General features: G+C 39.0%; 1 protein-coding gene across 2 annotated transcripts; it reads left to right on the top strand.

Moving 5' to 3' along the window:
- The first annotated feature begins 110 nt into the window (after window positions 1–110).
- On the top strand, window positions 111–11,668 carry LOC139120375 (arylsulfatase D-like). Of its 2 annotated transcripts, XM_070684748.1 has the most exons (5): window positions 111–444; window positions 4,015–4,146; window positions 5,262–5,971; window positions 7,603–7,884; window positions 10,318–11,668. In XM_070684748.1, the coding sequence occupies exons 3-5, from the start codon at window positions 5,581–5,583 to the stop codon at window positions 10,662–10,664; spliced, it is 1,020 nt and encodes a 339-aa protein (XP_070540849.1). In that variant the 5' UTR covers window positions 111–444; window positions 4,015–4,146; window positions 5,262–5,580; the 3' UTR covers window positions 10,665–11,668. The 2 variants fall into 2 exon arrangements, with proteins under 2 accessions (XP_070540849.1, XP_070540858.1); XM_070684757.1 differs by lacking the exons at window positions 7,603–7,884; window positions 10,318–11,668 and having other exon boundaries at window positions 5,262–5,672.
- Window positions 11,669–12,978: the final 1,310 nt, after the last annotated feature.

The raw sequence follows: 12,978 nt of genomic DNA, 5'->3' as shown, positions 1-12,978 counted from the left end.
TTCGTCCACGGTACATTTCAGGTAATACGTAGCGCTCGGGTCAAGGTCATCACCGCAAAACCTGTGGCGTCTCCAGATCATGATCAATATACTCCACAGCACCGCGGCGTATTCACAGATACCACGCGCCCAGCCTGTGAAGGGATCTAACTATACTACATATTATGTCAACACGCTGCACAATGCTTGCTCTCCTTCAAATCTCAATAGTCCTGGTAGTTTCGACACTTGCAACATCGAATGTGAAGCCAAACTTTGTCATATTCCTAGCCGACGACCTGGGAATCGGAGATATTGGCTGCTTTGGAAACGACACAATCCATACACCGGCCATCGACAGCCTTGCCAAAGAAGGTGCCAAATTGACTCACAATCTGGTGGCTGCACCCACTTGTTCACCGAGCCGAGCAGCTCTATTAACTGGACGGTACCCAATACGGTCAGGTATGCAAAGTGATTACTAAAAGTCCCTGGTTGTGTTCTGTTCTATATTCAATAATCAAAATATCTTAGGGTGCCACAAACTGGTAAATCTTGTCAACTTTACAAAATGATCACTCACAAAACATGTTTCGAAGGTTGATATGTTGATTTTACATATTGTGACCTTGACCTAAAAAGTTTGCTGGGGAAAGCATAGTTGTTCTTGATGCAATCCTACTGGCATATGTGGAAAATAGCCCCCCCCCCCCCACCCTCTCAATTATCATTACAACTTCGCCGATGCATGGAGGTACTTGATACCTCGCCCTAAGTATAAATATGTGGGTCCCCATATCTCTCATGATGGCCTACCTGCAAAGTATATAACATGTTTACTAAATAACAGCGGTGATAGGTCACCACAGAATTTTTTTTATAGCTGATCATGACTGTGAAGTCAAGGTCTTTTGTGAATGCCGCTCTGAAAATTTAGATAGATCGTCTTGCCTTCCTTTACAATAAGAAACATGCTACCCGATGCCCGTGTGGTGTAATCAACAAACAAACTTCTTAAGAATGAAATTACATGGAGAAAAAGAATGCGACTTATGTAAAGATCACACCAAAACCAAAACGTAAATGTGCACCTGTAAGGGACAGGAATTGCGTTCCTTCGGCGTATAATCTCAACACTAGGAACTTTTAGCCTGAAAATGTGCGAAGTAACGTCAATTTGGACACTGTTTTTTAATTCTCTCCCGGCGATGTTGACGCGTGATTTAAAATAGGTCAAAGGCAACACGCCGAAGTCTATTGTGATGCTTCAGGTCAAGAGACTCTGACACTACACTCATTTTGGTCCTTTTATGGAGGGACAGTGCACTTGCTGCAAGTCTGTAGGCATATTAAATATCAAAACAGAATAAATTGAATGACCAAACTTCAGCGCAGACTGTCGCACGAACTGATAAGCAGCTGCGCAGATCGTGGGGTGAGGGCCTTGCTTGGTCAGCCAGTAAGTCGGCTGCCGAGAAAGCCAGGCGACTGGGGTCAGTCTGGTATACGTAGGCTCATGAATGGCAAAACGACTGTAAAAAGCGTGATCACGTCCTGGACGTACTGTGGCGTGATGTTTATCTCATTCGAATAGAAATGGTTAACAGTGTGACAGTGAGCTCTGCAAAAAACACGCGTAGCACTGACAGGACACAAACAGAGGAATTATATCAGCACCTTTGTAAGCTTCATGAACCCGTGGATATTCATCGAATGTTGTGTTAACAAAACACGCGACTTTCTGTCGTATTTAGTACAAAGGCAAAGTTTATCGAACTTTTCACCAAGGGGATGGGCAGACTATTTGAACCACTACTGTCAGTTTGACGCAAACTTAAAGGGGCTGCTTATTTATTCATCCAAGGGGTAGGGGCGGGGATAGGGGTGTCTTGATACGTCTCAGAACAGGTTTCTTCTTGATATCGTCTATTTCGTAACTAATAATCAGATCAGAAATTTAAGAGATAATCATTTGACGAAAAAGAAAAAAAATTGAAGATACTCAACTGAGGTTGCCCATAGGACCCCCTGTGCATACTGAATTTCAATGTAATCAGACAAGCCGTTTCAGAGAAATTGATTTTCGACCAAAAGTATAAAAAATTGCCCGAAATACAAATTTGAAAGTTAACCACACTTTAGATCTAGACAAATCTGAGAGAGGTCAACACTAGGATCATGCATACCAAGTTTCAAAGCAATCTGACTGGCGTTTATGAAGAAAAGTAATTTTTTGACAGATAGTGGGGAAAATTCCCCAAAGGCAATTATGAAAATATTAACACAGTGTGAAAGCGCTAGACAAAGGTTAACCAAGAAATATGCATATCAGTTTTCAAAGTTAGATAGGCAGTTTCAGATAATATGAATTTTTTGACCAAATATTGCCCCCAAAATACAAATATGAAATGTCACCACGATTCGAAAAACTTTAACAAGAGTAGCCTTTCGGAACCTGCATACATGGTTTGAATAAAAACCTGTGATTAATGAACCTTCACCCTCAAGTTTAAAGCCCATTGAAAGCGTTTCTTGGAGGTCGAAAGTTCACGTTGCGAGCAGAGAAACCACCGAAGGCTCACGGGAATGCATGATTGTTCTCATGTCGCGCTAGTTAGCAGAAGTACAAAATGAGTCGTAGATAGCTTGTGATAAGGCGGGTGTAGATTGAATCAAACACTAATCCATTAATTTTCATGATTTTGAGAGTTACCTCAACGACAGGGATTAGCTTTTTTTAGTTAACTACCGAAAAGCCTATTGGTTGGCGTGCAGCTGTCCCGGGATGACGGCCCCTGGCCGAGCACGATTGACATGTTACAGCATTTAAGTTACTACGCGGTCACAGCTGGAGCCTGCCATGCTCCATAAGTCAGCCCATTTTTCTGGTCTTCTTGGGTCTGAAACTCACCATTACCTTCGGTAGTGGGCGCAAGAGCAAACGTGCTGATAATTTAACAGTGTTTTTCGTAATTTAGCTTTCAACTCTTCTAGTTAAGAAATGGACCATTTGATATTCATGAGTGGGCTCAGAAGATTGACCATGTAATTTTTTTCTCTCTCTGCTGCACCTGGATTATTTTTTCAACTGTGTGAGTTCTAGTACCTTTTTATGCGCGCCGAAATGCCAATATATGCCGTCTTGCATGTTAAATTGTTTTTATTTCATATGGAGTGACGAAAATGAATAAGGGAATAAATGTCAAGTAGCACAAACTCTATATGAAACCATAGGTAAGCAGAATCTGCTTCAGAATGCTGGAAAATTTCAAAGAAAATAGAAGCATCTTTTAGTACAGCAAAACTCCTGATGAAGACAATTAAGAAGTAATCGAGGTCTCAATCTGTACGAATACCACTACTACTCTTAAAGATTTGTTCTAGGCAGTAGGTTAATAGTATGTGGCAAAAACCGAGTAAGGATTTGAAAGACTGCTAATGCATAGAAATATGACTGAATACTCAAATGACACAAATGATCCAATTACTTAATGTGTTTAAGAGGAGATACCCCTCCTGATATCGGACATTTTGAATTTTACATATTAAAACGGGGTTATTTTGTGGTCACTCTGAGTGAATTTTATAAAAACCCAAATGTGTTAGAAACTACAAGACACGATTTCCCGTTATTATCTTGTCAACGTTGAAAAGTGAATATCCCAATGACGAAAAATCTTTTTTCCTACTGCTTAATGCATAGAAATGCAAATTAATAAAACGAAATCAGAATGCAGCTTCTGCATATGTATACTAGTATGCTACAGAAGTGCATGGGATTTCTAGTACTCCGATTTCTAATACTCTGCGGCGGCCACATTTTAGTTGCAATTCAAAAATTATGTAGTTGTTAAAATTTAGGTTTAGCATGTGTCTCGTGATTGCAAAAATATTCCGTGATCACGATTAGGTGAACATTTTTACACATCTATACGTAACATTTGATTTCAAAGTTATCGTAAGGAAACAAAGCCACAAATGAGCTAATGGAGCCCTAATGTCTTGTGGGTCAACGTACCTTTCTTTTTATTAAAGGTATGGCTTCTGCGTTGCAGCAAGGAGTAGTATCTATGATAACTAGCACAGACTGCAAGGCCGGTCTACCTCGGAATGAAACTACCTTTGCAGAGTTGGTGAAAGCAGCCGGATATGCTACTGCCATTATAGGTGAGTAACTGTGCACACAGGAAAAAACGCGTGGTTCATGACTATGTAGGTTACCCTTTCTGACAGACAGAAAGATAAAAGGATTTTCATTATTTGTCAGTTGTTGTCAGGTAGTGAGATGTTAAGATAACACAAAGACAGGGAGAATGTATCGAGGTTACCGTTGAATGTTAAGGTCAAGTTTGATGATGATGATGATGATGATGATGATGATGATGATGATGATGATGATGATGATGATGATGATTACACTCGATCCAATATCCCTAAATTTTACACAGACATTGGCCATCGCGTGTATCAAACCACAAGTTTACAGGCAAAAACTATTATAGTGACTTATTGAGGGTAACTGAGTCAAATAATTGGTTAGGCCCTATGGTCTTGTCCGTTATATTTCAATAGCATTGCAGAATACAACTTGCAACAAAATGATTTGAGTTCATTGCAGGTGTAAAATCAATGGTCATATATCACGCAATTTCTTGACATACGATGTTCTATCACAGGTAGAGAGATTCATAGAGAGATTTAAGTACACGGAATTATGGACATCTCTTTGACAAGGCGCAATGGCGTACACGCAATACTCCGTTTAGTTGTGCATTCCTGATGATTTTGCTGCATTTTATTCTTAGAAACGTGCGAAATTCATGTAAGTTTAATGAAAAGATTCTTTACGTGATAACTTTTCTCCTTCCTAGTTCTACACTTAAATCAAATCAGTTCAATGAATGATCTCGGTGTGTGCGGATAATGGAGAATTTTGGGTAAGTTTACTTACTGTGCAGTGGTCAGGGTACCGGTCTCATCATCTGAGAATGGTGAGTCCGAGACTAAGTAGGTCCAGAGGAACTGTTGGAGGATGGTGAGTTCGAGACTCTAGCACGGTGTCGTGCCAGTGACCAAGGCACTTTACTCTTCAGTGCTTGGTTGGGATGTAGGTAAAAATGTACCTCATCCTCTAATTGGGGAATGTGTGTCGGATGATAGATAAATGTAACTTCAGCTTTGTACAGAGACATTTATCGTGATTGGTAATTAAGACCGTCGTTTATCGGAATTTTTGACCTTCTCAGTAAAACTGAGTTTTACTCTCTTGTTCCAATTTGTAGGAAAATGGCATCTCGGAACTAACTTCGACTCGTCAAGCGATCACTACTTTTACCCAGTTAACCAAGGATTCGATTATTTTTATGGTATGCCTACCACTCTTATCAACGAATGCGGGCCAGATGGAAGATATATAGCATGGTCCATCCAAAAGCGACTCATTATGGGATGCTGTCTCTGGTCTTTGGCTTACGCAGTGGTCCTTGTGGTGCTGCATTTACTCGGTGTGTTGGGCAGGAGAGGAGTTATTATTATTGGATTCCACATAGTCTTGTGGCTTGGTTTGAACTATGCTAGTCATACAGTTTTTTTCGCCAATTCATGTGCGTGCTTGTGAAGAACCATGACGTCATAGAGCAGCCCGTAGTCTTGGATACAATATCGACACGAATGGTAAACCAAGCGAATTCTTTCATAGAACGAAGTGCAACGCAAGGACCCTTTTTGCTTTATTTTCCATTCCTTCAAAGGCACACTGCTTTGTTTAACATGAAGAACTTCACTGGGTCTAGTAAGCACGGGAAATATGGAGACAACGTTGAAGAAATGGACTGGATGGTCGGCAAAGTTTTGTCAAAGCTGAGTGAACTTGGTTTGGCAGAGAACACTTTTATCTATTTCACCTCAGACCATGGTGGTGCTTTAAAAGAAGTTTCTGTTCTCCCTCCCCGTGTTGGTGAGAGGGAAGGGGGATGGAACGGAATCTATAAAGGTATCTGAAACCTTAAAATTAAGGTAGAATGCGCCTCGGTGACAGATATTTGGACCCTCAAACCTTTACAATTCTTTTCTGATACACCCGCTTGTTGGTGTTAATTTTAAAGCTCTTAGAGTAAGAAAACTTTTCGCCGGCTTAGTTTATCGGCATTCGAAACTTTTATTAACACAGGGATAGCGACACAGTTAACACAGGGATAGCGACCATTTTGTATTTTAAATATCGGTAAATCTTGGGTCATTTGTTTCTCTAGTACCAAAATTTGCACGGTGACCCCCGATTTGTATTCTTGATTTTGAAAGAGAATGGTTGAAAGATTTCTTGAGGAAAGTTTGAGCAAAAGCTTAAGTCTTTCACTTTCGAGGCGCGCACTACCTTAATCCATAGCAGTGTTTGTTACATCGGCTATTGTGGCTATGTCACTTCCTGTGTGTCTGTTCAGGAATGATAACGGATAGTATTTCTACGACATTCATGGTTCTAACTATTTCATTGAATATTAGTTTGCCCACGCTGTTCAGTGCTGCATATCACCTTAATCTGCACTGTTGTGAATCCCAAAGCGCAAATTAAAGAAAAATTTTGCCTTGTACAATTCAGTGTTTTTTCGTTGATTTCTGCATCAAAGTTCTGTTTACCCGAAAATGCTAGTATTGATTTCCAAATGCTTGCAATAAATTCGGGCATTGTCCTTCATCGTTCGTAAAGATGGCGCGCCGATGTAATTTTGTATTTCATTTTGTCTATGCCATCGTTTTTTTCGGAAAACCACCACAAAAGAATACATGACACAAGGTCTCGAAGTCCTGCGGGCCAATCGATTTATCAACCTTCAAACATAGAAGATATATAACCAAGAACAAGGCACCTAGCGAACAGATATTCTGACTCTCAAGTTTTTACAATACATTCTTTTGGTCTAGCATATATTAGGACTGATTTGAAGCTCATGGTGTATGTGACTTATTCAATGAACGTTTTTTGAAAATCTAAGATTTTATTTCCATCATAGAGTTAACATAGGGATAGTGGCCATGTTTGGAATTCAAATATCTGTAAATGTTTGGTAATATGTTTCTAATACATATTTGGCACTATCCCTGCTTATGATTCTTGATTCTGAATGGGAGTGGTTTTACTCTTCGTAACGAAACTTTGAGCCAAAAAGTTGAAGTTTTTCAACCTTGAGGCGGTTATCAGTTGAATCGATAAGAACACGATTGGAACTAATTTGGGATAATTGGATGGTGAATTAATGTCGATTTAATCTACAAATTTTATCTTATCTGCTTTTCTTTCTATATTACACACTTGTTTTATGAATAATTTGCGATATTGAAATATTCAGCTATATGGCACCCAACACTTTTGAGAAATTTGCAAAATATTAAATCCAATTATCCCAAATTAGTTCCAATCGTGTTTAACAGTGACTGCCCTGAGAGATGTCGATCTTTAATAATTCTATTTAGTACCATCATTTACACTATAAAATTGAGTGCAGCCAAGCAAAACAGCATTGCATCACAGGGAGGTGAGACTTAACAAGGAAATAGATATTTTTTGTTTGATGGAATTAGTTTTAATTTTGATTGAATTGTTTATATACTTTGATGTCATTTTAGGAGGTAAAGGACAGAATTGGGAGGGCGGTATACGCGTCCCCACAGTTGTTCGCTATCCATCGATGATACCAAGAGGCATTGGGATATCAGTTCCAACAAGCACAATGGATGTCTTCCCAACGATCGCATCGCTGGCTGGAGTGGATCTGCCAAGTGATAGAGTTATTGATGGGCGAGACTTGATGCCTCTGCTGAGAGGGACGATGAAAGCACCCCCTCACGACTATCTGTTCCATTATTGCGGTCAGTGGCTGAATGCTGTTACTTTCACATCTCAGAGAGGTACTTATTTCTAAATAATAAAATCGTAACAGATATCGAAAAATCCATAGTCTTTTCAAGACTATCTAAGTGAACTTTTTACATAAATGGATGGGATTGGAAGCAGTGAGTTTCATTCACATGGCTACCATTGAAGGGTAAAGTGTTAGACAGTATTGGAGACACCAGCCAATTCAAGAGATCGATTGAAACACTAGTGTCCAGAAGGTTTGTCTGGAAGGGTCACAATCAGAAGTTTCAGTTTTGTACACAACATAATAATGTACGAGGTTGACAGAAAGAATGTAGTTCCAGTATTAATTTTGCCTTTTAAATTTATCACAAGGGAGTTTGCCCTTTATGACATGAACATTATAACAGAGAATGGCAGTGCTTCCAATCGACACACTCTTCTTCCATTCGCAAATAACTTATTTAAAAACTTTCACAATTCATTGTATGTTTCTCTCGTTGGGAGTCACTCTATGAAAGGTGTTCATTATCATAGTTTCTTATGAAAATGCATTTATCTATATTTAATCGCAAACATGGTCATAATGTCACCCTATATTATATTTGTCCACGAAATATAGATAGTTCAAGTGCAATATATTGAAGTAACAAACGGCTACAAACGACACGTATTCGGCGAATAAAAATATCTGAGAACATAAATGGCAATAAGGCCAGAGAAAAAAAAAATCTTGTTCATCGGATTTTTTGGACCAAGTCCAAGGAGCGGCGAGCGAATTTTTTTTTTTATTTTTTTTTAGGCCGAAGGTAAACGCGGTGGCATTTTTGCACAGATGCAGACAAGGCAAGATAATTGTTTCCCTTTTTACCTGAAATATCTCAGACAAGAAACACTGATACTGGTAACTGAATTCAATACTATATTTCCCAACAATAACATAGGCCATTACATTCACAGTTAGTGTTTGCACAACATATTCTGAGCAGTTCAACATTCTCTCAGAATAAAACTGAAATGTACAGCAAATCACTGAAATTCAACAATTCAGTATTGTCCTTTAATATTGTCCCGGTGGGACCTAGCATCTGAGTTTTTTCATTTTACTTTGGCCCCATGTTTTGGCCTCTTTACCACTGTCTATATATACACATTTTACATAATGGTCTAACAACACTGTAATGTGATCGGAGTGAAGTTATATAGTCATCATTCAGATCGTACTTTAACATCGACGCAACCATGTGTTTTGTCATTGCCGTAAATTTTTATACTTTCGATGCAATTTTCATTCAATCGGATGCACCATCCATCTGCTGTCACGATCTTGTTGAACAAATCGCCGAACGTAATATCAGGACAAACACTGCACTGAATAGCGTCTCTGGAACTAACTGTTGGCCATCACGTCGAATGTTGGCGATCAAATTAATACTCATGTGACATGTACTAACCTTTACAAAACGAGCAAATTTCTGGCCAAATCGACCCACTTTGCGTCGTGATTCGCCAAATTCAGACGTAACAACAACGTGTTGGCGGTCAACTAAGTCCGAACACGAATGAAGTCTCATTCAGAATCCCTTGCCCGCGAAAACCCGACACAGTGTAGGGCGCCACCAGCGGCAGTACTAAAAATATTTGTAATGCGGAAGTAAGAATTTGCCGCGATCAAAAAAAAAAAAAAATTCCAAATATGCCAAAGTAGAAGCGGCGATTCCGATGAACAATTTATTTTTTTTCCTGGCCAAAATGTTTTTATTTTTTGTCATATCTATTTCTTTGGTAATTATTATACGGCCCTTAACCATCGATTCTTCCTTGTTGGAACAACTCTGATAATATAGATTTTTGATATAGATGTATATCACATACATTCATATTATTGTGTATACACACGCTATTGTTGCAAAATTTATATTATGATCTATCATGTTCACTTCAAGAAGATATAACACAACAACATATATCCACGCTAATAATCTGCATAAATTCTAGCTAAATTAAAAACTATGTCCCATATTCCAGTCATATTTTAGCGATAATTTACCCCTTTCGGCCCATAATGGACCAATTAAGCAACGTTGCATTATATAATGTACAAGGCGAAGCCGACTACATTATGCAGTGAAGTTTCTTGAGTTCATTATGGGCTGGGAGGGGGTGCGTTATCGCTATTATTTTATAGTTCGGGCATTGCCAGTGTATTTGTAGATGTAGAAAAACATCTGGGGCTTCAATGCTGGATAATCGGATACTATCATTAATAATCTGGGAATGACATCACAAATTCACTGGTATTGACAAAGCTGTAATAATTTCGAGTAAAATGTAAAGGAAGAAGAAATTTCGAAATGAAAGATACACGTTATCAGTTTGTGCAAGATAGCTTCACCTTATAATTTTCTCAGACCCAGTCAAATTTTATTGCATAATTGCACACTAAATTTCAGATTTTACCTGTCTCTGTCCTCTTTTAACAGATAACGCGATATATAAGTTGCAGTACGTCACACCGAATATACCAGCGGGAGAAATAGACTGCAATAGAACTATGTATTGCCCTTGCACAGGAGATGGAACGACTCGCCACGACCCTCCCCTTGTTTTTGATTTGAGGATAGATCCAGCTGAACAGTACCCTCTTCCAGCTACTAATGATCAAATCGGGAATATTATATCTCGCGTGGACGAAGCCATATCACAGCACAGAAGATCCATTGTACCCGTTGCTCACCAAATTACAAAAGAAACTTTAGCGGGAAGTTTTTGGCGCCAGCCATGTTGTAATTTTCCTTTTTGCTGGTGTCAAGAAGACGAAAGTACATGACTCTAACATTACTGATCTTTGCAACAGATAATTAAGTTAGATTTATTATATTGAACTTTTGATGTTGCCCCTAAGTAAATTTCCTGGCAAGACAATCTGACGCCTGACGCATGCCTTTAAAACGTTAATCAATTGTCCCTAAAGTTCATAATGTCACGTTCTTTTTAAAGGGACAGTAATGCGGACTTTCGATGACTTTTTCCATTATTTTTATTTTATATAGAAATTGCAACATTTTTGCTACTCCCTAAAGAATGTTGAAACATCCACTATTTAGCTTGTCAATTTAGCATAAAGTTTACATGCCAGTGTGCAAAATGCATTGTTTATTGTTTACATTTGAATTCTAGTCCAGCCCGAAAGTCATTTCAACACTAACAGTGCAGTTTACACACGTATGGGCTGAGTTGAGAAGATGAATACTGTATAGATCGAGAAGCTTTGGGGAATAGAACAGGGAATTATGGTTCAAATTCAAAATAAAAGCAGGGGTTTCTTTCGACTGCATGATTGCTCAAATTCCGCATTTCGAACCATACTGTCGCCCTGAAAAAGGTACTGACAGCGCGAAAATCGCGATCAAAACATAGCAAACAAAGACGTCCACATATACTGATATACATGAGTGACCAAAGCGCATAGTGTAGGGAACTGTGTGTATAAATGATGGAATTTAGAAAATTTCTGCTTTGGCATTGTGTAGGGATGCGTATCGCAATGCAACGCAATCGTTTGATCGGCGCATGGGGACCGGTGTATATTTTTATGGATTTAAACCCCCAAATTCGGACCGAATCATGTCCAAGGGAACAAATACGTCAAATTCTGAGTCGGGGAAACCTGTGGGTGACAAATCAACAAAAGATAGAGATAAGCCGACCATATCACAAGCTGACAAGCATCATGAATTGTCGATGTTATTACTGGTTCTGCAAGCGACATAGACGACGCAACTGAACTTGGTGGCGATCGTAATGATATTAGGCAAGCTCTTCCTTGAAACTCAAGGCAAAATCAATATCAAACTTGACTGCCCCCTGAAATATCAAGTCTGTCCCCTAATTTTGATAAGTGGGGCAGGAAGTCTCCCTTTCGATGAGCATGCAGAGAAAACACTGTAAAAGTGGTGAACATATTATAAAACGTTAGCATTACTGGCCCTTTAATCATCTTCACAGCGTCGTACATACTAAGTTCAATTGACAAAATATATTTATAGTATTGGTAGCCAAATAAAGTAGGGTACATTACTTTAAACAACTTTCTCTTGTCGTCAAATTGATCCATTGAGCACTCAAAGCTAAGGTATGCATACTTTTCATACATTGTAATGCATTTATCGTAAGTAACCGTGATAAACCAGGTAATGATACCTTGCACCTATGATTTGCAGAACCGTACTTTACCCAGTTTAAATTTCTGTTCATCAGTTCACGAGACAGGATCGCTGGTCACGCTTAAGAAACAACGCACCTCGGGGACAGACATTCGGACTCTCAAACATTTACAATTCTCTTCTGATATACCACATGTGGGGGTTCATTTTAAAGCTCTTGGTGAAAGAAAACTTTTCACCGGCTTAGTTTTTCGAAATTCGAAAATTTTATTTTTCTCCATAGAGTTAACACAGGGATGGCGGCCATTTTGAATTTCTAATATCGGTAAATCTTGGGTAATTTGTTTCTCTAGTACCAAAGTTTGCACGGTGACCCCCTATTTTATTCTTGATTTTGAAAGAGAATGATTGAAAGATTCCTTGAGGAAAGTTAGAGCAAAAGTTTAAGTCTTTCACTTTCGAGGTGCATACTACCTTAAGAAAACACAGAATCTGTTGAGGTATTAGGGGAGGTTTGACCTTTTGCAAAGAAGATCCCAAGTTACGTGTCTTGCGTGATCACTCTGCGTCACTCTTGTCGCGGCGACTCAAAGCGCTAAAGACAAGAAATAGCACTGGCGACCTCAACGTTGATAAAAAGAAAGTCAATCCAAATAGACACACACGATCTCGACACTGGCGAAATCCCTATTGTTTGGCACTGGTTGGGATACAATATCCTCACCCTTCGAAGGTGCAATCAGCCATATGGAGCACAACTGTTTGTGTTAATTTCATGTCTTGATTGTTTTTTTGGTGTTGTTTTTGTTGTGTTTTTTTTTTGTTTTTTTTTTTGTTTTTATGTCAGCGTAACTGGTGTTGAGAATCACTCCAACGAATGTGCACATGTTGTTCCGCACTGTAAAGAGTTGAAAATAGAACACACCTCATGGTAGATCAAGCTCACTACACCTTTCCGCATTGGTTAACGCCGTTGAC

The sequence above is a fragment of the Ptychodera flava genome, chromosome 2, assembly GCF_041260155.1.
Source record: "Ptychodera flava strain L36383 chromosome 2, AS_Pfla_20210202, whole genome shotgun sequence".
NCBI lineage: Eukaryota > Metazoa > Hemichordata > Enteropneusta > Ptychoderidae > Ptychodera > Ptychodera flava.
The sequence above is the reverse complement of the archived record's forward strand: the minus strand, read 5'-3'. Positions and strand labels throughout refer to the sequence as shown.